This window comes from Trifolium pratense, linkage group LG4 (genome assembly GCF_020283565.1).
Source record: "Trifolium pratense cultivar HEN17-A07 linkage group LG4, ARS_RC_1.1, whole genome shotgun sequence".
Taxonomy (NCBI): Eukaryota; Viridiplantae; Streptophyta; class Magnoliopsida; order Fabales; family Fabaceae; genus Trifolium; species Trifolium pratense.
In genome coordinates this window covers 15,703,188-15,729,525 of record NC_060062.1, presented here as the reverse complement: position 1 = coordinate 15,729,525, position 26,338 = coordinate 15,703,188, and the positions used below count along the sequence as shown (strand labels likewise).

General features: G+C 30.7%; 2 protein-coding genes and 1 non-coding gene across 3 annotated transcripts; 2 read left to right on the top strand and 1 right to left on the bottom strand.

The window, feature by feature from the left end:
• The first annotated feature begins 6,253 nt into the window (after nt 1-6,253).
• Nucleotides 6,254-10,585, top strand: LOC123922171 (AT-hook motif nuclear-localized protein 9-like). Its single transcript, XM_045974917.1, has 5 exons — nt 6,254-6,596; nt 8,524-8,591; nt 8,872-9,006; nt 9,256-9,426; nt 10,235-10,585. The coding sequence occupies exons 1-5, from the start codon at nt 6,254-6,256 to the stop codon at nt 10,583-10,585; spliced, it is 1,068 nt and encodes a 355-aa protein (XP_045830873.1).
• A 1,378-nt stretch (nt 10,586-11,963) lies between these two features.
• On the bottom strand, nt 11,964-17,738 carry LOC123882329 (GABA transporter 1-like). Its single transcript, XM_045931178.1, has 7 exons — nt 17,556-17,738; nt 15,754-15,984; nt 14,913-15,010; nt 14,226-14,412; nt 14,009-14,139; nt 13,049-13,282; nt 11,964-12,390 (listed from the first exon to the last, which is right to left on the bottom strand). The coding sequence occupies exons 1-7, from the start codon at nt 17,680-17,682 to the stop codon at nt 12,010-12,012; spliced, it is 1,389 nt and encodes a 462-aa protein (XP_045787134.1). The 5' UTR covers nt 17,683-17,738; the 3' UTR covers nt 11,964-12,009.
• On the top strand, nt 12,759-12,888 carry LOC123882556. The gene has a single exon (XR_006799881.1). It is a non-coding gene; the product is annotated as a U11 spliceosomal RNA (small nuclear RNA).
• Nucleotides 17,739-26,338: the final 8,600 nt, after the last annotated feature.

Sequence of the window (26,338 nt, the reverse complement as noted above, 5' to 3'; positions counted from 1 at the left end):
TTTGTTGTTTACAGGAGTATATAATATAATCAAGAAAAGAAAACGTTTCACGCTAGTACATATAAATAAATATATTATTTTATAACAATAAAAAGGATAGTTGTTATTTATTACTTAAATTTTGATATAGTTTACCTTTTCAAAAAATATTTATTTGGTATAGTGATTACTTTAGAGGAAATTTTTATTTAAACATTTTTATTTGGAAATATATTTTAAAAGGTATATTACTTTTCACTTTTTACATTTGGATCACGACAACAAAATATTTTTTATAATATCCAATTATGGGATATCCAGTGAAATATTATATAATTATAACATATATATATATATATTCGAAGAAAAAAATTAATTGTTTTTCATCAAATATATATTTCCACTCTAATTATATAAAATTGTTAAGGATATTCCATAATTGGATATTATAATATATTTTGTTGTCGTGTTTCAAATGTAAAAGTGATAAGTAACATACTGTTTAAAATATATTACCAAATAAAAATGTTAAAATAAAATTTCCTTTAAGTAATCATTATATCAAAATTTAATTAATTTTTGAAAAAGGTAATATCAACATTTAATTACGTTTGTTTTTCTACCCTTGAATTAATGGGTATTATGTACGTCAGGTTCCTTCAACATATTTTTTTTTGTTGCTTAGAGACCACTTCTATAAAAGACTTTCACTTGCAATGGAACAATTTTACTAATACTTAATAGTTAATAGTTAGGGAGCTTCTACGGTATATCTATCAAATTTTAATGTATCGATACATTAGATCAAATAATTATTAAATTAACGATTATTTTATGTATCAAAATACTATTTGTCGATTATTGTATTTCATAAATGATGATTTCATAAGAAATAAACACATTTTCATTGTTTTATAAGCATTATGATAACATTTTTACATTTTTTCATAAAAAATATTCAATAATAACTATTATGAGTGATAAAAAATTCAAAAAAATATAAAATATTTTTTTTTTTACAATTTTAATAAATAGTATTTAGTTATTATAATATTTTAAATAATAAAAAAATGATTTTTTTCGAAAAAATATTCATTTATTTAATAATTATTTGATCTAATGTACCGGTACATTGAAATTTGATAGATGTACCATAGAATTTCCCTAGTAGTTATCATGTCTCTTCCTCGTGTATATCTCCAAATCATGTGCAACATTGAAATTTAAGTTATCACCAATAAAAATATAACATTTGAATATAGAAAATCTCGAACATAATCATTATTTTTTATTCATTGCATCACTGAAAGAGCCAACAATACACATATCAGAATATGTATTACCTTGTTGTAATTTATGTGGTTTATAGTTTGATTCTTATTTTAAGATTCAAAGAGCAATTATAAAGGAAATTCATTTTCCTCCCACCAAAGAATGTTAGTGCTGCTTGAACCTGAAACCTTTGGATCCACGATCTGTCTTTTTAATATCTTTGTTGTTTGGATTGCAATTCAAATGTATATTCTATTAGTTCTAGCTTAAATTTGATTTTATTTTTTGTGTGAATTTTTTTGACTAATTTTATTTTTTTAAGAAGTCAAATGCAATAGTTAAATTAAAGGCAAAATTACAATACATGTCTTTTATCTTATTCTTTTGTAACGCTTTGGTCCAAAGTGTTACAAAAAATAAGATAAAAGACCTGCAGTGTAATTTTGGTTAAATTAAACAACTATTTTAAGCAGAAGATATTCCTAGAATAGAAATAAACAATAGTTACAATACAACAAAAGCCAAAATGAACCAAAAAAATATCAAGGGCCAATGCTATTACAACATCTCAACATATTTAGCCATCATTGATTCTATTAAGAAGTCTCGCATCCAGTGGCGGATGGAATCGGGAAAAATTTACTGGGTGGACCGCTAAAAAATTTATGGCTTATAATTTATAAGTTTGTATTGAAAAAAAAAATTGGTAACATTTTTTCATGAGCTTATAGCTTACTAGTTTATATATAGTTTACTAACGTCTAGTTATTCCTACAAAAGGGTACCAGTGAAAAAGGAGAATTAAGACATTATATTGGCCGGCTTAGAGAAAAGTTATGACTCTTCAATCTTGATCCAAGAATCCTCCATGATGCATGGAACCTTTGATTCCTCCACAGCCTTTTCCATTTGAAATCAACCACGTGGAAAAACATCGTTAAGATTTGCATGGTTTGGAGAAAATGGAGAAAAGTTTAGAAAATCTTTAAGATAGTAAAAAGCATAAGGATTCATATTTGATAAAAGATAATGAAAATAGTACAATGGTAACTCTTACGTACATAGAGCAATTTTGGGGGCTAACTAACTAAACCACCTAATAAAAAGGTTAACTAACTAATGAAAGATCTAGCTAACCATCTATATTCTTAACAAACAATATTGCATCTTTTACTTTCCAAATTGTTGAGAACCAAATAACATTATGTCACAAACGGATTTACCACCTCTACAAGACCATAAAAAAGACGTAAATGCTTGACACCTCCTTTCACAAAATCAATGATATCACTAACCATTTCCATGTTTCTTTCCAAACCAAAGAAAGAATAGCGCAATTGAAAAAAAAATGAGTTACTATTTCCAATTTACCACGTCCCCTCCCTGGCAAATTAATGAAGCAGATTCAAGAAACGAACCCAACATTGAGCTATATTTTTTATTTACATTGGAGCCGACGGTCGAACCCAGGACCTCTAGCATATGGATACTGCTCAAACTCCTTACCACTAGAACAAATCAAGTGACTTAACATTGAGCTATTGTTTTCTTATAATTATTTGAATTTGAAATTCGGATACCAAACAAATAATTTGAGAAAGCTAGGTTTAAGGCACCAAGCAACTACTGCACAAAAACTTCGGAGGACTTGATGAAGAACATTTAAATTCATATATAGAATCCTAAATTAACCTAAAGAAACAATAATCCATCTTCCAAATATTAGCTGATTTGGCACGCAAGTCATAATGTGTGAGATATGGATCACCGTTTGATAATAGCAATCAACTTTGAATGTGATTTTGATATCTTAATATTTTTTTCCCACCGGTATTCGACCCACTAGACCGTCTAATCTGGTTCGAGAGTCCATTTTGATATCAAGTACTTTTCATTTCTCTCCCAATCGTAATTGTGGGGATCAAACCGTGGTTCTCCCTATTAAGAACAACTTCAATCACCACATTGGACTGACTAATGATATCTTAATATTTAATTATATGAAAAAGAAGTTAAAACCCATGACTATAACTATTTTTAAAAACCAAATGAATTAACGTACATAGATAAAAAACTTAATTATTATTTTGGTCCCTTTAAATTTTTGGATTCGCTTTGATCCCTTAATTAATAAATGTTTCCTTTAGGTTCCTTAACTGTATTTTCGTTAGTCAAGTCTGTTAACCCCAAAAGTATACAGTAGACCAATATTATAGGTGGTCCACCATAAAACTCAATCATTTTTTAACATTAACCATTTGACTTCTTTATCAAAAAACAACAATCGGATATTGACGATCAATTGTATCTAATACTATATGAATTTGGATCTGCTGCAATGGTGAAACAATGTCATGACCTTTAGATCTTTTATTTAATGGCATAGATTATAAGTGTCAAATCACCATCTTATATTACATATTGATCTAATGATTAATATTAAAACTTTGTTATTTTATACAACACCAAATCCATTCCAATACTATAAAACATTAAAAAAAAGTGCAACAAGGACAAGCTAAAAAGTGGTAAGTATTCCATAATATAATTTACTTGTATTTTTTTTTTTTTGGTTTGTAAAACTTTTATTGTTAGCTGTCATTGTTATCATGCCAAGCTTTTACATTCTAATTTTTACTTAAACAAACTTATTTCCTTATAATTAAAAAAAATCAGAATATTAATAGAAAAATAATAATAAAAAACTATATATAAGGTGTATTCCTTAACAATTGTAGAATTTTTTCAATTTAATTAACCACATATATTATTTTATTAATTAAAAATAAATTGATAAAATTTTGAAACATTTTTATACATCTATATATGAGTAAAAACTTGTTAATTTTATTTTTCTTTTCATTATCAATTAACCTAGCAATATAGACTCACACATTTTAAGCGTGGAGAAGTGGAAAAATCCTATAAGATACAACTATCAATTGAGTTGTACTTATTGGACATTAAATTTTTAAACAAATAGTAAAAAATAATGTTTTTTTTATAAGTAATGAAGTGGAAAAATAATGTTTTTATAAGTAAAAAATAATGTTAATAATTCAATTAATTAACTATTATTAAGTTTTTCCATGATATAATAGTTTTTAATTATAGTTAATTGTAATGCACTATTTATCATCATTACTCTTTTGTTGTATCTAATTTTTGTTGAAGGATATTTAGTTTTCGTTAATTATTCTTTTCTTTCCTCTAAATTTCATTCATCAACAAAAAATATAAAGAAGATAGAAAAACATGAATATTGTGTGTGTTTACCCACGCTTCCACGTGAAACACGTTTCGCGAGCCTTTTATCAAGCTGCACTTTTTTTTTAAGAGAAAATTTATTTATAGGTGAACACTCTGATATTCAACTTATATTATAGGATTTCGGTACCCTGTAAAAATATAAATTAATATCATTTCATATTTTTATATTAGTTTATATGCATTGAAATAAATTTTGCCTATAGAAATTCATCAAAAATAAAAAAAAAAAATTTTCCCTAAGAGTACTATACTCATCAATGTAAGATAGGTAGCAAAGTATTTACCTAATTTATTTGTATTTATTGTTTGTGCACATTCATTCATTCATTGTTTTTTTTTTTTTTTTTAATTTTATTTACAATGTTGACAATGATGATCGAACTTAGGACTTCATGCATAATACCCAAATCTCTCACCACTAGACCAAACATAGTGGCTTTATTCATTTGTTTTCTTAATCTACACTAACTATTTTAAAACAAATTCTCAAAAAAGAATAAAATGATTTTCCCAATAAAAGTTACAACCAATTTAAGAAGCTGTTTTTGAAAAGATTAAAACTATTGACAGCAATGATTTTTTGGGCACATGAGAGCGATGGTTAAATTTTTAGACTCTCAACTTACATTGTTTGTACCTTTTTAGTCAAAAAAAAAAAAAACTTACATTGTTTGTACCCATACTTTGAATTTTTTTATATAAAATATAAATATTTTAAATATAAATTAATATGAAAATATGATGAACTAAGTTTGATTCTGTCCAAAAAAAAATGAAAATATGATATGATATTAATTTTTGTTGAATGTGCCCAACGATATAAAATAGTCCGATAGTGTTCAGATTTTTTTAATTGGGCTTGCTTGAAAATACCCATATGAACTTTTTTTTTTAATCAAATCTTGACATCATATTCCGCTATAATTTTAAATTCATGAATTGAGCCATAGAAAATGTTTGCCTAAAATAAAATATTAATATTAATACCATAATAAAAACTAATAAATATTTTACATCGTGAATAATATTCTTGAAAAAAATCTGCAAAAACTTTAATATTTTAAATCACAGAAATCAAAATTTTATTTGCCGCATAGAAAAAATCGATTATATTTAATTAATTTCATTTTGGTAATCCTCAAGATTCCATCTTCACCAATATATATATAAATATAATAATTCAAAATAACAAAAAAATCGCACAAAACAATAATAATTAGTAATAAATATTAATATATTATTTTATCCTTTTTTATCTCAAAATTCTCAAACTTGGGAAAGGGTTTCACGCATAAACAGCAATCGTCATCCCCAACTAATTCCTATCTTTTTTTTTTACAGGTTAATTCCATTCTACTTCTTATTTATTTATATTTATTATTATTTATTATATATTATTATAAATAAATATGCATATTTTTTTTTGACTAATATAAATATTCATATTAGAAAAAGAAGATAATATTGAAGGGTTATTTTCAAAACGTTTCTGAAAAAGAATTCAGAAAATCAAAATAGTGAGAGACAGAGCTAAACAACAGTTTCTTTTCTTCCAAAAAGAAAGAGAAAAAGAAAGGTATTTATTTTTTTATTTTTTTATTATTAATATTATTACTCCTTTTTTTTTCTTGCACTTTTTGCAATACAGTGTATATTAAAACAACACATTTCTTATTTTCTTCTCAACCCAGAAACAAAGTTAAACCTATCTCTCAAAGAGTAACTCTCATTCATGGAAGATCAAAACCTGAACCTACCTGCTGCCATGTCACCAAGTTCAACCCATGACGGGTCAGAAACCATCAACAACAACAACAACAACCCTGTTACAACTGAAGTTGCTAGAGTTGTTGATGTTGGTTCAGACACCGGAGCACAGTCTGAACCTGTAGGTTCAAACTTTCCTCCGGTGAAAAGGGGGCGTGGAAGACCTCGGAAGGTTCGTGAGAACCAACCGTCTCCAGTACCAGTGACACCAGTACCGGAGCTTGTTATTCAGCCTTTTGGAAGTGAGGAGAAGCGTGGAAGGGGACGTCCTCGTGGTACTGGAAAACTTCAGATTTTAGCTTCAATTGGTATGAGTTTTTTTTTTTTTGTGTTTCATAATTTTATTTCTTTGTTTTCGTGTATATATAATTTTTGTTTTTTTTTTTTTTTTGTGGTTTGTTTTGCGTTTCATAATTTCATTGCTTGCTCTCTTTCTTTGTTTTCATGAATATATTTATACTTTGTTTATTGTTATGAGAAGGTGTGTGTTTTTAACGTTTGTGACTTTATGAAATGGTGTTTTGTGTCCTTTTCAATTGTACGGTTTTTGTTGTAAAATCAAATCTCATTGAAAGAGTATAATTTGGGTTTTTGATAGACTGAGGATGGACTGGTATCTCATCGGTCTCGTACTATAAACTAATTTTAGATCCAACATCATACAATTGATTTTATATGTTTAATTGATCTCGATCGTTGTTTTAAATTGGACGGCTAGGATGCAGTAATGTGCGACGTTACGACATCTAATAAAAATCCCATCAAAATATATTTAGATTGAAGGTTGAATATTTCCTAAAACTAAAACGATCCAACATAACCCATAACCTAATTATTTGTTTCTTGTTATTTTTTTTATTTTTAGGTTTAATTTTAGTTTTAGACTACTGGAAATTAGATAATTTTGTTTACTATTTGATTTGTGTTTTATTTTGTAAAAAAATAATAATTGTGTTTTATGTTCTTGTTTCTCTAAATTTTGATTGGTTTTGTTTTGAAATGAAAAGTTGAGGCAACATTGTGCAAGTAATTGGTAATTCTCATATTGAAGACTGAAAACTTAATATGAAATCCTTGCAGCAGCTAAAGGATTAATCAAATTAACATTCAGTTTTTCATACATGAAAAATAATATAGGATCTCTTTGTTTTAGGTTTTGAAGGTGTCCAAACAGTCTTTTGTTAAAGGGAGAAATCTTTTATTTTTATTTTTTTCGTAATCAATAATCGTTTGACCACTTTTAGTGCGATCACTTAATGTCAATTTTCCATTTGATTACGGTTTTTTTCTTTCTTTTTGACGGAATTGATTACGGTTTTTTTGGGATTGTGAATTCTAGAAAGTTAAGAAGTTTTTCATGAAATACTTTTTTATGTTGAATAAAAAAAATTAAATTTAAAATTTTAGAAATATAAATGCGTTTCAAAACATTAATATTTTTAGCGTTATTTGACTTATAATTTCCCGACTTTATGTACTACAAATATTTGTTTGACCACCTTTAGTGACTCGGTTAATGTTGGTTTTCCAATTAATTTCGGTTTCATTTGACGTGGAGTTTTATGACGTTATAATAATAATTTCTTTTGTGCGCAAAATACAAAATTTCAATCCAAAAGTTTAGAATTATAATAATATAATAAATAAAATTAATATAAAGATATAACTATTAAATAAAAAGATAATATTTTGACGTCCAACATACTTTTTTGACCAATTTACGCGCGTTACTTTTTGCGCATTATTATTGTTTGACTAGTTTTTACGTTATTAGACTTTTTTTAATCACGCGTTATTTGACTTATAATTTATTTTTATTACAATAAAGAAAATAAAATTTAATTCATTTGTTTGTATTTAGAAAGTATGAACACGAAAAACCGATACGATTAATTCAAGATAAAAATACTTAAAATAAAAATCTTAAATAACATATGATCATTTATTTACTTATTTATGTATTTGTATTTCTATGGAAATATATGATCCTTAGTACAAATATAATTCATAATATCTCAAGTTTCTTACATTTGTATCTCATTTTACATTTGTTGTAGGATTTTATTACTATGCACTAAAAATATAAAATAATTTTACATAGAATATAATCACATTCACCATATAAATATTTGTACAAAAAATTTATAAGGTCCATTATACATGGTCTATGTACCTTTAAGTCTTACAAGTTTATCATGCTAGAATATATATGAAATTTATATATTTTTTTTATAGGTGGGTTTGTTGCTGAAACAGCTGGAGGAAGTATCACACCTCATGTGCTGACTGTTAACCCGGGAGAGGTAAATATAGATTCCTCATATTTGAGATTTGTTTAAATTTTGAACTATGATGCTCGAACACAAATTTGGATTTCGAATACGACACAGATACGGATACATCGATATTAATAATAATTTAAGAAAATAACAGAATTCATCCGACATTGACATGTGTCCGATACTGACACCAGAGACATCTAATCTGAGGAGTGTCCGTGCTTCATAAGTTTTGAAACATGAAAGCTAATCTATATAATATATATGCTATTAATTGATAATTTTTATTTTGGTCATTTTTCAGGACGTGGTTGCAAAAATATTTACATTTTTTCAAAATGCTCCTCGAGTTGCTACTTGTGTACTCTCTGCTGCTGGCACTGTATCAAGTGTTGTCCTTCGCCAACCTAATGTTTCTGGTGGTTTTTTAAGATATGAGGTACAATCGCAGAAATTATGAATCTCTTATCTATTAATATTATTCGCATGAATTTAAATATAGCTTATATATTTTTCGAGTAAATGGTTATTTAGGTTATTGAGTCTATTAGACGCTATTTCTCATTAGTTAGTGGTCATAAAATATGTTTTACGTCAATGGGAAATAGCGTCTAAATTAGATTCCTAAATTTTGCATGTTTAAATAAACTCTCATATATGCTGATTTTTTCCCTTGCTATAAATTCAGGGTCAGTTTGATATTTTATCATTGCGTGGATCATGCACCTTCACTACTGGTGCTGCTGCTGGTGGTACACAGAGAAAAATTAGCATGCTGAGTGTTTCATTATCTAAATCTGATGGAAGAATTTTCGGAGGTGTTATCGAGAACTCAATGATAGCTGCTACTCCTATTCCGGTAAGATATTTTTTTGAACATCAATAATGTAGATAAATGTAGCCAATACTTCCGCAATTGCGATTGTGATGTCAGTGTGAAGATCGTTAAAATCTTTACATTGAGCATTGCAGCCGCAATTGTTGTTGTGAACAGCAATTTAGAAGTATTAACATCACTATAAATCTTGAAGTACCAATAAGTTTTAAATATCATGAAAGGTGATTCAAATCAACTACTCAAAAGTTAGATATCAAAATAGTTTTAATGTATCTATAGTTGTTTTTTGGATGGCAAGAAATCTTGTAAGATTAGACAAACTTATGCAAAACCTTTCTATAGTTGTTTTTTGGATTGGTTATTACACCCTTTAATGATAGGTAGCCTTGTTAGTAATGCTTCCATAGATATGGACACTGAACATGACACGAACCTATGAAGCACATACACTAACACTGGACACGACACTGACACGTCGACACCGATAATAGTTTGAGAAAATGATACAATTCAATGTAATTATAATTATCGGTGTCATGTCGGTGTCTGACACGTGTTCCACATCGGGATACGCCTAATCCGAGGGGTGTCTGTACTTCATAGACACGAACACATGGACACCAAAATTATTTAAGAAAATGTAACTTATTCAATATAACCACATATGTCATTGTCGTATTGGTATCATACACAAACATGTATTAGACACTGAACACCCTTTCAATCAGAAGTGTCGGTGCTACGTAGGATAGGATATTTACTTTTAGTTAGTGCTACCACTTGTGCTGTATTGTTTGAATTAACCATTGTCACACTCTTATTCCAACAGCTGATTATGGCAACTTTCAAGCAAAACATAAGTAGCCAAATCAAGAGAAAATGCTCATCTCCACCGTCAACTGCTCCTAACATGCTGCCTAACTTGAAAGTTCCCAAGTTAACTGTAGAACAAGGAGAACCTAGCTACCAAACTGGAAATGCAACAGCAAATTCTAATGGTGTAGCAGTAGCAGATATGAACGTGGTAGCAGCTGAAACAACTAATGCTGTGTCAGTGTCAGAAAATGTCACTACTTATGCTGATGAAAATGTTCATTCTGATTCTGTTGGAGGTGGTGGTGGTCTTGGTATTGACCTTGAGAGTCAAGAGCCTGAAACAGACCATAAAACATCTCCTTAAATATGTAGCACCTTACAACCTTTGACATTATGTTAGCTGATGACAGAGTTTGTCTCTGTTTTTCTCTGTTGTATTTCTAAATTATGGTAGCATTAAGATTATTTTAGTGTTTGACTTTGTTGAATGTGGATGTTGTGATGTTGTGGATCTAGTATTCTTAGTTGTGCAGGCAGTGAACTTAATTGTTGTAGTGATTACAGTCCTGAAAAGGATATTTGCAGACTCATTGATTTGATTTCTTTTATTGTTGGAAATTTATGATGCTTTTGTGGATTTATTTATCTAGTTCTAATTGATGTTTTAATTTTTTATTAATAGTTTAATGTTGTATTGTTTTACTCAAGAGTGTTTAGATGAGATGATGCAGGTTAAGGTTTAAAATTGTGGTCACGGATGCGGTAGCTGTCATTGTGATTGCTGTCATTGTGGTAAAGTGACGCGTGTTGGGACTGTTGTGTTGTGAAATAATTATAAATTTTCACAAACTATATTAAGTGGCACCACTATGTTACTGCACTATTTACTCACTATAGTAGAGTCTTGGTTTATTTTGTGCATTAAAAAATGCTTGAAATACACACTTAAAAGACTATTAAGGGCAAGATTATTCATTGCATCTGACATAAATTGGGATTTGCAGTTCACAAATATTAGTTTTTGGTGAAAAGATTTGAACGAATATGGCTAAAATCATCTAATACATTACGATGGAGAGTGGTTACGGTGCATAATGAAAATTGCTTAACACCCGCCCCCCCAAAATTGCTTAGCGCCCCCCATATACTTAGCGCACCCCAATTTTTCTCACACCCCCCCAAATTTTCTCGCGCGCCCCCCAAAACCATTTTTGTTGTGGAATGATTTCACATTAGATGTACTTATAAATTATAATGCCAAAACCATTTTTACTGTCGAATGGTTTTAGAGGGTTGTAATCCAAAACCATTCTGATTGTGGAATGGTTTTGTGTGTTATTTATGTTGGGGGTGGGGGTGCGCTTAGCAATTTGGGGGCGCGCTAAGTAAACTGGGGGGCGATAAGCAATTTGGGGGGTGCGCGAAGCAAACTGGGGGCCCATTAAATAAATTGGGGGGCGCGCTAAGCAATCTGGGGTATTTATGCATGTGTACATAAGCAAGGCTTATGCACCATAACTTATGCCATTACGATGCGGTTATACATGTGATTGAGAATCACACTGCAATTGTGGTACGATCGCTTGCGCTCGCTACCACATTAACAATATTGTGGTTGCAATTGTGGATGCAAACTTCAATTTTTTGTAAACAATCAATATATCATTATTATGTAGCTAGTAAACAAAAATTCTATAATACTTAAGAAAATTAAAACAACATCTTTAACAGATATATATGTATTATGTATAATAGAATAACTTAAATTATTATGATGACCTAATGTGATCATACATTAGCAAATAGTTGATAATTTTTGCCATCAATAACTATCTGTCTAACAGCTGCAATTGTTGCAATAGCTCCCAAAGTAGAGAAAACAACAGCAATAGTTACATTCAACCAGAAAATGGGACTTCTCTTAGATGGCTTAAATGTCAAGTTAAAGAAAATTACAGGTAAAACAAAGTCAAGTGGCATAAAACCAAAAGCTCCAATAAGTGAGTTTATGTCTCCAAAAAATGGAAGCATGGCTGCAATAATGGTTGCAACTGTAATCGCTAATGATCGCGAAATCACCCTTGGGATTACATTGCGACTCGAGAACTCGGGGCTTTTTGGGTCCCCAAATGCTTGTTCTAATACTTCATTTGTAGGTTGTAAGTACACCTGCATTAAGATTCCATGATTAGTTCATTAATATTAATAGGTTTGAATATAGTTTTTCTCCCTCTAGTTTTTCACTATTTTTGGTTTATTAGTTTTTAAAATGTCTTACTTTTCTCAATTTATGTATTTCAAGCTGAATTTTGATGATAAGTCAAACAAAGTGCTGATGTGGCAATTGCATTGAAAATGCGGCATTGTGTAAGCGAATTATCACTTAATAACTCATTTCGATGTTATCAACTCAGTTGTGACATATGCATCTTGGTTGCCTCATCACCAAAATTTAGCTCTCAATGTATATGTGAAGAAAAAGTCAGACATTTTAAAAACTAAATGATCAAAATCATAAATTTATAAAACTAAAGGTTAAAAAGGGTCAGTTGGCTAATAATGCAACGCTCATCCTTGTTGGTGAGTGCCGTATGGCTATCAAGATATATATATGGCTGACATAATTTTTGTGAAATTATAGGGTTGACTTGCTAAACCGACCCTAAAAAAACCACTAAAGGTTCAAAATCATGAAAGAAAAAAATAGAGGACCAAAAAGTAATTAAAAAAACCAGAGTTCATTTTTAATATTGCATCAAATGAAAATGTGTTTATTTAATTATATATACAAAAAGGTGATGAGAATGTTAGGATATTAATTACTTACCACACCAACTGCTGATAATTGTACTATAGTGAAACCATTGGTCATATAAATAAACCACTTAGGCAATAATGGCTTGCCATTGTCTACAAAGTTGCTTAAGATAAGTCCTTCAGATTCATTGCCAAATGCCCAATAACCAGATATAGCTACACTAAAGAAAGTGACACAAACTACTGTATAACAAACACTTAGTGCCTTGAACATCTTTCCTTTCACTGGTGGTGCTAATGTGGCCTGCAACATAAAAAACAATATTTCATCCCAACCATATCTAGAGCTAGCTGAATAACTAGTCTATACAATCACTTAATCTATGTTTGATTCTTTCTGCGGTGAGAAAAATTGATTTTGATTGAATGGAGTTGAAGCTAACGTGATTTATGTTTGGATACATATATGTAAAAATAAGTTGACCATAAATTTGAGTATAAAAATGAATTTTAGAATTAGAGGCTACAATTTCTAATTTCAAGTAGAACAATTCTGAATGCAAAAATAATTTTACTCTAGAGAAGCCAAACATGTGAATATATCAACTTTACACCTCTTGAATAAATTTTGGACCGTCGAGAAGTGGTATCAAACATACACTCATATTTCATCGATCATAATAAGTGATAAATCTTGACTTATGTTAAGAATCTCACATTAAATGAAAGATGTCTTGGAGATATGTTTATAAGTGGGACAATTCTGATATTATAAGTCGGTTTCTAAGGATGGGTTAGACTCAACCTGAATTCTAAGATGTTATCTGAGTCTCCTCTAAAATTCATTGAACCACCACCTATTAGGTTTCCGCTATCAGGTTCTGGTCACCCACCATTTATATATACACATCAAGCCCAATAGTACCCGACGATAAGGGGTGTGATAAAATCACTTCCAACTATTTTTTTCAATTTCAATTCTTTCAAAATCCATTACATATTCAAATAAAAGAATTGAACACATCCAAACCTGAATTTCAGGAATGATTCCATTTCCATAAGTAGTGGCAATGATGCTAAGAGCATTGAAGACACCAAATAAACGATTTTCTGTATCACCTTTCAAAGAATAATTCTTTTCTGGTCCTTTTGATGAGTTTCCTATAGTAATATTAATCAAGTTCAGAACCATAAAAATGCAAATTGGTAAGTAACAAAAGAATAGGCAAAAAATTTATAGCAAATACCTATATATATAGAACCTCCAGCAGCACAAGCACTATAGAGTAAGCATAGAACCAAAGACACAAGATTAATGTGTCTCAATGAGTGAAAAGATGGGATTTGAGCCAAAATCAACATGAAGCAACCAAATATGGTGACAAACTCGTAAAGCTTCATAGTCCCATTTGGGTTTGACAACACATAAATTGCCTGCAATTGATTAATTCCAATGGAAATAAGAACAGCATGGTTGAGGTAAAATGTGTGTCTCTATTAGTGGGAAGTTTCTTTTTGCATACTCTACCTTTCTCGCGTACCTCCTGTATTTCCCAAAATACCCCCCTCGCATAATAACTAGCGAATGTTGAAAGGACGTAAAATCTGAAAAAACACAGTTCTCTACGTAAAATGCATATTGAGTTCGCATTTTAATTAACGAATCTTATATAAATATTTTCATGGAGGTGAAGGAAGGGTTAGTGGGACAAAAATATAAGATTTTCATAAAGTTTGCTAGTTATAAAGTAACGAATGGTATTTTTTCAGATTGTGCGCACCCTTCAACTCACACTAGTTATCAGGCAAGGGATATTTTTAAAAATTCAGGGGACGCGTGAGAAATGTGGGTGGTGCAAAAAGAAACCCTCTATTAGTGTGTGTATCAAACAACTTAAAAAATAAAAAAAAATAATACAGTAATTCAATATTACCTTCATACATTGACCACCCAAAAGTGCACAAGCCACTACAGCCCCATAGCAAACTCCAAACTGAATTGGCCCCACAAAATAACGACCCCATTTAGGACCTGATAACAATGTTAGTTTCACATTAGCTTAGTCATTGCATAAATACTCTTCACTATTTAGGTAACAAACTTAGTTGTTTCAAAAAAAAAAAGTAACAAATTTAGATAGAGAACTCAGCTCACAGGTTAGGTAGTGAGTGACACAGTTTTTTTAACTTAAGTTAAACATTTGCACCAATCATATTCCTAGATGAAATAATACCCTGTTTAAAAAAAAAAAAAAACTATGGTTCACTATGTAGGTAGCAATCTCCCTTCCCTCAATTCGCATTTTAAAATGCAAACTTCTTCCCTATGTAACACATACGAGACCCATAATCTTCCCTTCACTCATTTCGCATTTTAAGATGATTTGCTTGAACTAGACTCATATTTGAAGTATATATATATTGTAAATTTATTGATATAGCCCATTTATATATTGAGGCGGATCAAACAAACTCATTCCATTTTATATGCTACCTTAAAAGTGACTCGAAATCCAAACACTTTATTCATATCTTAAAAGTGAAATTGTAATCAGTATACTACCTAACAAAACTAAAAGATTTCCTTAAAAAAAAAACTAAAAGGTAGTTGTTTTTTGTTAGGAAAATGTAGCATTTATTTGTAGACGAATAATTCATAATTTATTAAAAACCATAAATATCATTTATTTTTTCTGAGAAATGGTGGGTTCTATGCAAATATATACCATAAAAAACTAAACAAAGCTGGCAAATGATTATGCAAATATATAATACCTAAAATGTCACGAGCCATGTCTCTAAATCGTAGCTGACGATTACCCAACTGAGCTTGACGTTCAAGAACAAGAGATAATAAATTGTAAGAATAGAAAGTGACCATAGCTGCAATAACTAAGCAAAAGATCCCAGCCGTCCATCCAAGCATTGTGAAAGCATATGGAAGACTTAGAAGTGCTGGGGCCACAATTGATGTTGTCAAGTGGTAACCACAATGCACCCATGAACCTGAAGAAAATTTGTCAATAAAAATGAACCTAAAGAAAAATAAAAGTAAAACCAATAAACTCAATGATATGACATATGGGTAACAAATTCAAACTATTATTATTTTGTTATTAAGTTATAAAATAACTTATTATTAATTCATTATTTATAGATTCTTTCTATTTATCGATAAAAAAAGTAATGTTTAATTTAAAAGAGATAGTCACAAAAACTACATATTGTGTCTATCAATTATTAAATTGATATTGCACTTGATTTTTTTTTTTTTAAGGTATATTGCACTTGATTTAAATAAATCTGTACCCTTGAGTTTAACTCAGTTGGCAGAGACATTGCATTATATGTGCAAGAGTCGTGGTTTGAACCTCATACACTATACTTATTCACTTATAAGTTAGATTTTCTAGCTACTAAACTACTTGACAAAAAAATATATTATTTTTTTAGTCAGTCCGTTGAGTTCTCTTCCTCTACCGGTGGTTATATATTGATCATCCCTCTCTACACATAAATGTAATTAGATATATACGGGGCGGGTTCAGAGTGAATATCAATGTCATTGTTATCCGCCTCACCCCCGTTTTTAAATTCGAGGAATATCAAAACTCATACTCAAACTCAATCAAATCAATTTTTCTAAGTTAAAATCGGAGTAGGATGAACAAATATTTACGGATATGAGTTATATTGACATGGATTGTATTGTATCTATTTTTTTTGAAATTCCAACATGTTTTCAAACCTACTAGTTTTGTCATATGCTTGCTGCCGATCCCCACGTGCACCAACCATTCAATTCAAACAAAGCGGCTACTAAAATATTCACCACTAATGATTCATAAATTGAGGACCGACATAAAAATTATATCACTATCATTATAGGTGGAATGGAATGAATGAATCTCTCCATTTCCATCTCCAAAATATAGCTTTTCAAATATATTTCATCAGAGATAATTTTATTAGGGAGATGTCCAATATTAAATAAGGATATCTTTCTTAAGTGAGACTCGAGAGACTTATTATGTGGTCACAAAATTTGGTGACTTTTTGGGCATGTGCCCTCATGCTTACCAAAAAAAAACAATTGGTGACATTTACAAAATTTTAAGAATGCAAAAATGAAAAAAAAAATTAATTAATTTTCAAATAATAAAAATATTAATTAAATAGCCTCGTGAACTTAGCTCAGTTAATATGCACATTTGCATTATGTATGTGGCAATTAAATAACATAGTTTGCTGCATCCTAAGAGGGAGTTTGTCAGTTATGCTAAAATCTAAAATCAATTCCGTTGGTTATTTTGAGGTTGTTTTTCAACTAATATGGTGATAGAAGGAAATGCTTACACTTATAAAACTATGTAATGTAATATAACTCTCTTTAATCTCAAATTTTAATCTCAAATATAAGTAAACACTACATTAAAAAAGTTGATGTATTTGATCTAAAAAAAATTTTGATCAATTTTTGCTAATAAGGTATTCCAAAGTATGAACAAGGACAAGAAAAACTTGTAATGTTTAATAAAAGACTAAATAGAGAGAAGGGTGAGTTAAGGGTAACATACCTTTTGATTTGAGGACAAAGAGGGCACCTGCATCAACATCTTTTTGTTGTTGTTGGATTTGTATAGAAGGATTGTGCTTCTCTGATTTTTCATGTTCTGCTGTTGAGGTTGGAAGCAGGGTACCCATTTTGTCTCAACCACTAACAAATCTCTTTTGTCTCAACTTCTAATAAATATCAATAGAGTGTGGTCTAATTGAAGGCATATTAATACTACAATATATATAATTAATTTATATATTATATACTATATTGGAGTTGTGGTGTGGACTATATATTTGTCACCGTTTTTTTGTTTTCTTTTGTTTTATATTAGAATCAGTATTCGACTCACTAGACCGTCTAATCTGGTTTGAACGTGGCATCAAATGATTTCAGCTTCTTCATATTTAATTGAAAAAGAATTCGTACACAAAATTTAGGAGTTAAATTTCTGACTACTTACTCAAATTCTTACTACTAAACCTGTTAGGTCATGAGGGGTCCGGGAAACCACTCGAACGGAAGTTTTTTCATCCACTTGTACCGTCGTTTGTGTCATCAACGGGACACGCCGCTTGAACATCCTGTCGGGAAGACTTTCGACACAAGGAGCCGGATCAACAACCATCGGCTCTGATACCACTGTTAGGTAATGGGGGATCATCACATCAGGCCTTGAACAACTTCACAAGTGAGTTGGACACCATACTTTAACCCAAAACGTTAATGTGTTAGGTTTATGAGTCCTCTCTTATAAACAATTCAGCATTCACTATTTCATCCGATGTGAGACTCAACTCACACATCAATAAAGTTAAAAAGTGATTCAAAATGATCTAAACCACACATTTGAGATCAGACGGCTGTAATTTAAAACTGCGTGAAAACAGTGGCTAACTTTACAGCATGAAATCTGATCCCATTTTCATGGACCACTCTTGGAAAATGATAATCTTGTACGGTTGAATACTATACAAAACCAATTTTTCAATGTATACGTATAGTTAGCAAAAAAGAAAAAATTGTCTAGAAAAAGAAGTTAGCATAGAATTGAAAATTATTCTACAATAATTTAGTTCAAAGGTTGTCTATTTATTTCAATACTATCTCCATATGTTTGGTTTAAAGTTTGCAAATATACTTTTTATCAAACTTTATTTTCTAAATGTTTATTTGATAAAAAAAAATAAGTTTCTTACTAGATGATTTATGCTTGCGTGATTTTTTAAAGCCGTTAAAATAGATAATTTGGTCCGTTTAGAGCTGATTCTAACAAATTTTGAGCTTTGTCAACCGGATTAAAAAGTTTTCGAATCTGAGATTGACATTATAAGGTATATCTTATGGAGGTAAATAAGTGGAAATACGAGAGTTCGAACGTCGGTCATGCATACAATGTCCCTATCAATTGATCTATACTCACAGGATGTCTGCCAATTTTTTTTTTTTTATGTCAATAAAAACAAAATAATAGTCCACCAAAATACATTCACTTACATAAAATATCTATCTATCTATCTATCTATCTATCTATCTAATTTATATAAGAAAGTTAATTGTTCTGCATAAGTCTAAACTATCCTTGTTTAAGGTGCTGTCATGTGTCCCAAATGAAGGTAATTAATGTCCAAAAATTTGATGATTTAACTAAAAATACACTCTTTTTCTAATGAAACCAAGTCATTTGAAATATTTGTGAGTGAAATAGTGTTTTATCAAACCAGATTTTACAATATTTAGAATGAATTCCATAGATAGGGATATTTTGGTGTCAAAGTCACTTTTTCGGTGCAAACATGCATGGTTCTTTTAGAAGGACAAGAGGAGGGAGGGGTGGTTGCTATGATGGAGAATGCTAGAGGACGATTGGAGGCTTGGAGCAATGGTTTCAGGAGATTCGACCGTGGAGTACAAGGGAACTTGATATAAAGAAAGATTAGTTTGGCTAAGAGTGTATAGTATTCTAGTTCACGCGTGGAATGATACTTTTTTCGCCATGATAACTAAACCATGGGGATTCTTTTTAAATCTTAACGATGTGACGAACAAGAAATTATCCATGGATCGGATGTGATGTTAGAAAATAACAGAGTTAAAGAAGAAAAATAAACACAATCACAACACAAAAATATAATATACTCTAAAATCGTAGAAAAACCACGACCGTTGTCTAAACCGACAACTAGAGAATATTACTATGTGACAATTTTTACGACACATAAATTTCTCTTAACCATCCTATGGCCTCCAATACACTCATACTCTCCAAAATAATCATTTAAACTAAGTCGGATATAAGCTTAAAGTGCTACGTGCATCTAAAAACAAAGAACATAAGTCTAATATATATCATTGGTCTCCTCTCGTTTCACCACACTAAGCAATGTGAGACTTCTCCAATAACTAGTTTTTAAACTCTTTATTTATTTAAGAGACCGAGCATTACGAAACTTGACAATCAACCCCAACATGTAGCTCTTCGTATGATTCGGGCTACTAGTCAACATGTAGTGGATAATGATGAATTCTATGACGTTAAGGTGAACGGTGAAAAGTTTTACTTACGGGCCTACGAGAATTATGATACCTCAATCTAATGTGTACTGATATTGAAAATGCTTTAATTTTCAAACTGATACCAAACTTTAAGAAGTCCGGAGTTTTGCATATTGCTCTTTTAGGTTTTATTTTTGTAATTTACCCAAGATACCTTTAAGGTGTTTGATAAAATGTTTTTCACATCATAAATGTGTTGGATGTCCAAAATGCTCCAAGAATACTTCAATTATATTCTATTATATTGAGTTTTCTTATTCAATTATTTGATGCAACACTTTTGGCTTAAGGGAAAGGAAAATGCTAACTAGTGCCCTTGGGGCACTGGTTAAGGAGCTAAATAAGGTATGAATGTATTGGAAATTGTGTAATTTACTTTTTATAAGTATAAAAAATGCTTTTTTCAATGTAAAAATTACTTCTTTTGGTATCCTTAACTAGTGCCCCGGGGCACTAGTTAGCATGACTCTAAGGGAAATTCTGAAATAGTAGTCATAAATATTCATGAACTTAAGGAGTATAAATCCAAATCTACAAGTACCATATTAAATAAGCTTCAGTTCCCCATGTAGTTGCTTAATGATAGGATCATGGCAGGGTTAGCCCGTAACTCAAGCAAAGGTTTTAAGCTCCCAAAAATATAAAAAAAAATTATTAAGAGAAATAAGCCTTTTATAAATCATAAGTTGATTAGTTTACGGCAAGAAAATGTCGTCAGAATAAAGACAGAGGCCTCCGAGAAAAAAAATAGTGTCTCCAACGGAATAAAATAATATGAGCATTTGTATTCTATGAATAACGAAAAAATATGGAGACTTCATATTAAAAAAAAATTGTAATGTTTGTTTTTCTTTTAACACTTTCACTATTTCTCTAAATAAGCAAAAAAATCTTCACTTCAAAGTTCGCTTTAGGAAAATTTCTCAACGCATCCACCCACTTTCTCCCCCACTCCCCAAAAAATTCGAAAAACGTTTTCCGAATTTTTTATAGTGTAAATTTTACACTAAAAAACAGTTCAGAACGTATTTTCCGAATTTTTTTAGGTGCGCTAGGGAGTGGGGGAGAAATGTTGAGGTGCGTTGAGAAATTTTCTCGCTTTAGGCCCTTTTTAATGTTGGGCCTGTCTTGGATCATGGAGATTAATAGAGTTAATTAAATAATAGTGATATTTAAATTAGGAGTCCTTCTTTTCGCACCCCAGACCTTCTCACGTCCCTTGAGCTTTCAATTTTACCCCTCGCTACCTAGGATGTGAGTGTGTAAAATAAGAGATAATTGAAAAACATTGTTCGTTGGCTAACCTGCGATCGGTAAGGAAAAACGATCTCCCATGCAGTCAAATATGATTGACGCATGACCAAATGTGATTGGCCACATATGTGGCTGTGTCATAGCTCTAGCCAATGAGAATTCATGGTGAATTCTATAAATTCACACCATTTATGTGAGAAAAACAAAATTCTCTCATTTTCTCCTTCTCCCTCATTCTATCATTCTTCTATTTTTTTATTTTATTTTTTTTCAATTTTGTTTGTTATTTATTCATTGTCTCGTTTTTAAATTATCGCATGGTTTGTCCCTGGTTACTCATATCGGTCTCATCGATGTTGTTTATTTACCATGGTTGGGAGCGATATGATAATCTACAAGTGGCTTTTTGTGTCCAAATTGGGAGCGATATGACTAACCAAAATGAATAGGTGTATAGAGGCGGAGACCTGTAGGACCAACAAATGAGCATGTAATCATAAAAAGTCGAGATGCCTAATGTAAAAGTTGAAATGCTCGATGTACCTGAAACTCTTCCATTTGAAGCCAGCAGATTTCAATTAGACCAATTTTATTTTTTTCCCCCAAATAAAAAACGATATGACTATCCTGGTTTTCTTTTATCACAAGTGGGGCTTATTGATGTACTTTTTTGTCTAATGTAATTTTGCTTTTGGTTGTAATGAAAATCAATTTTCTGTCTAATGCAATTTTTGTTGTTTTTTGTAACATACATATTAGCTTTTTAGAATGTGAACTCGTTACCTATTTGCTCTGTAAGCAGCGAATGCAACCCAGACAAAATGCAGTTGCACTACGAACATCTTAAAGACGGTAAACAAATATAAAAATAATTAAAATAAATAAATAGATAATATCAAAATATTATTTCATATATACGAGTAGTCATTTCAATTTGGCCTCTAACCATTTTGCGTCAAAAAATCAAAAAGTGGTTAAAGTTGTTAGTCTAATGATATACACTCTTAAACAAAACTAATATAATCTTGTGCTAGATTCACTGTTTCTTCCATAAAACTATCATCTTCAAGGTATATAACATTCTTATCAAGTTGAAGTTTGACAGAATCTCCAACTACAATACTATCGTGAGCACGTTTTAGATTGTTGTAGTTTTCCATTTGATAAAGATATCTAGTGGGCCAATTGTCAACACCTTCCACATGATGTGGTTCCCACAACGGACAATCCAACTTCAAATGACTTCAAATGTATTATCATGAAATGGTTGTCGGTCACCCTTCTGAGGCACATCAGTGTCTCTCTCTAGAGGTTCACCATCGAACGGGAAATAGATTCAAAATACATGTTGTCGGTTAGTAGGACAACAATGTGTTTGTATTTTTGTGCAAATAGAAACCCAATGTCAGGCATAATCATCCATTTGTCCTCAGGTGCTAGACCAATACTTGCCGGAGTAAAAGCGTACTTAATTTGATTGAATCTTGCTTCACTTGCTATCACTTTGAAATATCGTTCCTTGTGTTTGTACAGTTCAAGTGTCAGCAACAACACAAAATTCACAGTATTGGTCCCCGACAACTTCTATCACGTCTTCAAATAATGCGTGCATGAAAGGAGGCAGCTAAGCCAAGTTGGGCTAAGCACATTTCAGTGTGGCAACTGGCACCAGATGAGGAGACCGACTAGATTTTCATGCACTTTATTTCTTGCATATAATGATTGGGATACGAGTGTGTCTGGATGCTGAGAGTTCATATGCTCAAATAAAGATGGTGAACGCTTCGTAGACCGCTCATCCTGACTATAACTTGGCCTCTTTGTCGCACATTTTGGTGCACCTATAGTTTTGACGTGGACTGGAGGTGGACACATTGACATCGTCTAAGGATATACAAACTGTTTGAATTGTTCTTTCATATGAACCTTCAAGTTGTGGTCAACACCGATTAATAGTTTTTCACTTTTTCTTAATTTGTTTTTCAAAACCCATGACTAGTAAAATAAACCAGTCATACCAATCGTTAGTTGGTCCAGTGACGATTGGTGTTGGACTTGGTAGGGAGGGCCACAATTCAACCCCCGTAACTGCAATCGATAGATGAATTGAACCACTTGTTGCCATAACTAACCCGAACCAGATTATGCAGTAAAAAAAAAACAGACTTTATAGACCTTCTTCTCACCATTTCTCCCCCACTCTTGCTCCAAAAAAACTTAATAATATTCCTTTGCAATGCATTTGATTCTTAAACTTGGACGCAATTTTTTTTAATTTTTTTAGAATGTGTTCTTGAATGGAGAGATTCTCATAATAAACATCTGAAATCTATAATCTAAATCCGGATTTTAAAATTTCAGCTCTTTGTAAAGAGGTACACATTCAAGTTTTTTTATCTGGGAGGGGTTGAAAAGTATAGGGTTGGGGAGAAATAGCCCCTTCCTTTTGACTGATATGGGCTAGTTTTCTTAACAGTCATATTGGGCTATGTTTCTTAATTGTTACTGGTAATTTTGGTCTAAATAGATGAAGAAAAAAACTCATTTCGCACCCCCATACACCTCCATTTTAAATATACTACTATTGGTAGTATTTTGAAGAAGACTACTATTGGTAGTATTATTTTACTGTTCTTTATATATTAAATTAAATATAAGAATTTTGGTCTAATTTACAATTTTATTTTAATTTTTGTCTCATTTTGTTTTGTGATTTATTTTTATATGCCCCGATTGTTTCAAAATGGCCGACTCAATTGATCAATTTACACAAATTAAGGAAAAAATGTATAAATAATATAGAGAGAAAAATAGTTTTACTAAAATTCACTTATAATGTATTGATATATTCACTTTCACGTACTATAAATACAAAATGAAAAATATTAAATGGAGAATGAATGCATCTTTAGTATTAGTCAGAGGATATAATTGACCAAAGTAATTATTATTTTATTGAAAATTAAAAAAGATAAAAAAAAAATTGGGTTACCATGATATTGGTACAAAGTTTCCACCGTCGTTAGTGATGACTAATCGAAATCCTAGAATTTTCTCCATGCGATGACTAATTGAAATCCTACCAACAGAATTTTTTTCATACGCATGAGCCAGAAATCGAACCTCTGACCACATCCTTAAGAGGATCAAGACTCTTACCACTTGTACCAATTTTAAAAAAGATAACTTAAATTTAGATAAATTGTATTTCAAATGGTATAATAAGAATTCAGATACATTTCTATTTAGATCTAAGATCCCAATCTCAAACACACTAAAGCATAGTTGGTCTCCTTTTTTTTTTTTTTTTGACAAATGATAGCATAGTTGGTCCTTGAAAGCATAATGAAAGGCTTGAATTTAACCTCTAAGATATGAATGAGAAAATGTAGCAGACAATTTCTGAGAGAGCCAGCTAAGTTCTCACGACTTAGGGTATCATTAGGAGAGGAGGAAGAGAATATATTATGAAAAATTGTGGAGATGAATAAATTGGGCTAATTGGACCCATTGGCATCACTTGCATGGTGGCATACCTTTGTATTTTTAAGAATTCCACGTGCATACACTACACTTAAAAGCTTTCGTCACTTTCAAATGTTGCAATCGCCAAAAGAAAATACACAAAATAATAATAATAATAATAATAATAATAATAATAATAATAATAATAATAATAATAATAATAACTGAACAGCCCAAGTTAATTATTTGTTAGTAATTGTTAGAAATTTAGTGGTTAGATTGAATAGCACCTTATACTTCCCAATCTCTCACCTAAGTTAATAATTTCAGTAAATTATAATTTCACTTTTTCTTGGTATTACATATGTATTGTATTTTTTATACTGTTCTTTATTTTAATGAGGAAAAGAATTAATAAAATATAAAATTGACCATAATTATGATGACCTTTTTTAATAATAATACAATTTTTTTTATAGAAGAAATGACAAATCATTGAAAACTCATACACACAAAGTGGAGGGATCAAAGATCGAACCCTGATCATGGCCTCTGACACTAGCAATTTTGACATTTCTATCAATTAAGCTACGATTTGTGGACATAATAATATAATGAAATTGTATAAAATAAGAAAAATTTACTTATATTTTTTACCACTAAATATGAGTACTATTGTTTAAGAAGCGATAGTAAAATCATACATATGTCCAGTAAATATAACTCATGATAAAAAAAAATCAAAAAATTTCCCAAAGACGAACCTATAATTAAAGGTTGGGTTCGAGGTTATTTCCGATGCAAGAGAGAAATTAGACACGGGGGCCCTTTATCATTTTTTTATTTTGCTTAGCTGAAGATGTCTTGATAAGTAGAGGAATTTCTATATTAGTTGAAGAGGACAAGATTCATTTGATTAAAGGTACTAGGAATGTTGCAGTTCCATCTCACTCTCTTTATGCTAATGATATTTTGTAAAGGTAGAATTTCTGATTTACAAGCCCTAAAAAATTTGTGCATGCTAAGTGATTAATTTCAGTAAATCTGCTCTTTTTGCTGGATCTATATCTCAATCTACTATGTTAATGGAAATTGTTAACTTGTTTGGTTTCTCAATTGGTCCTTTACCCTTTTGGTATCTTGGTGCCTATTTTCAAGGGTAGACCTAAAGCTTGTTATATGCAAGTAGAGTGCGGCTACATAAATCAATCACTCAAGACATGATGATTCATAGTATTTGCATTTACTCTTGGCCTACATATTTATTGAAAAATTTGGAAAAGTGGATAAAAAACTTCATCTGAAGTGGTGATATTATTACTAGGAATAGTTGGTGACCGTATCATGAAAAAACATATGCAAGCACGAAAAGAATTTCCTTTACTACCGGTCAAAATTATCGGCCGCCTTAAGCCCACGAAAAGGTTTACAGCGGAGGAAAAATCCGAAAGAAATGTATCCAGGAATTTTTTAAAAAAAATTACGGCGGTTTATAATCGTCGCAAAATAGATGCAGGAATTGAAAAT

Coding starts and splice junctions, on each gene's coding strand:
- LOC123922171 (XM_045974917.1), top strand. CDS start 6,254: ATGGAAGATCAAAACCTGAACCTACCTGCTGCCATGTCACCAAGTTCA. Junction 9,007..9,255: donor GTGGTTTTTTAAGATATGAG/GTACAATCGCAG, acceptor CTATAAATTCAG/GGTCAGTTTGATATTTTATC. Junction 9,427..10,234: donor TAGCTGCTACTCCTATTCCG/GTAAGATATTTT, acceptor TTATTCCAACAG/CTGATTATGGCAACTTTCAA.
- LOC123882329 (XM_045931178.1), bottom strand. CDS start 17,682: ATGGGTACCCTGCTTCCAACCTCAACAGCAGAACATGAAAAATCAGAG. Junction 14,140..14,225: donor TGGAGGTTCTATATATATAG/GTATTTGCTATA, acceptor ATATTACTATAG/GAAACTCATCAAAAGGACCA. Junction 13,283..14,008: donor GAATCATTCCTGAAATTCAG/GTTTGGATGTGT, acceptor TTTATGTTGCAG/GCCACATTAGCACCACCAGT.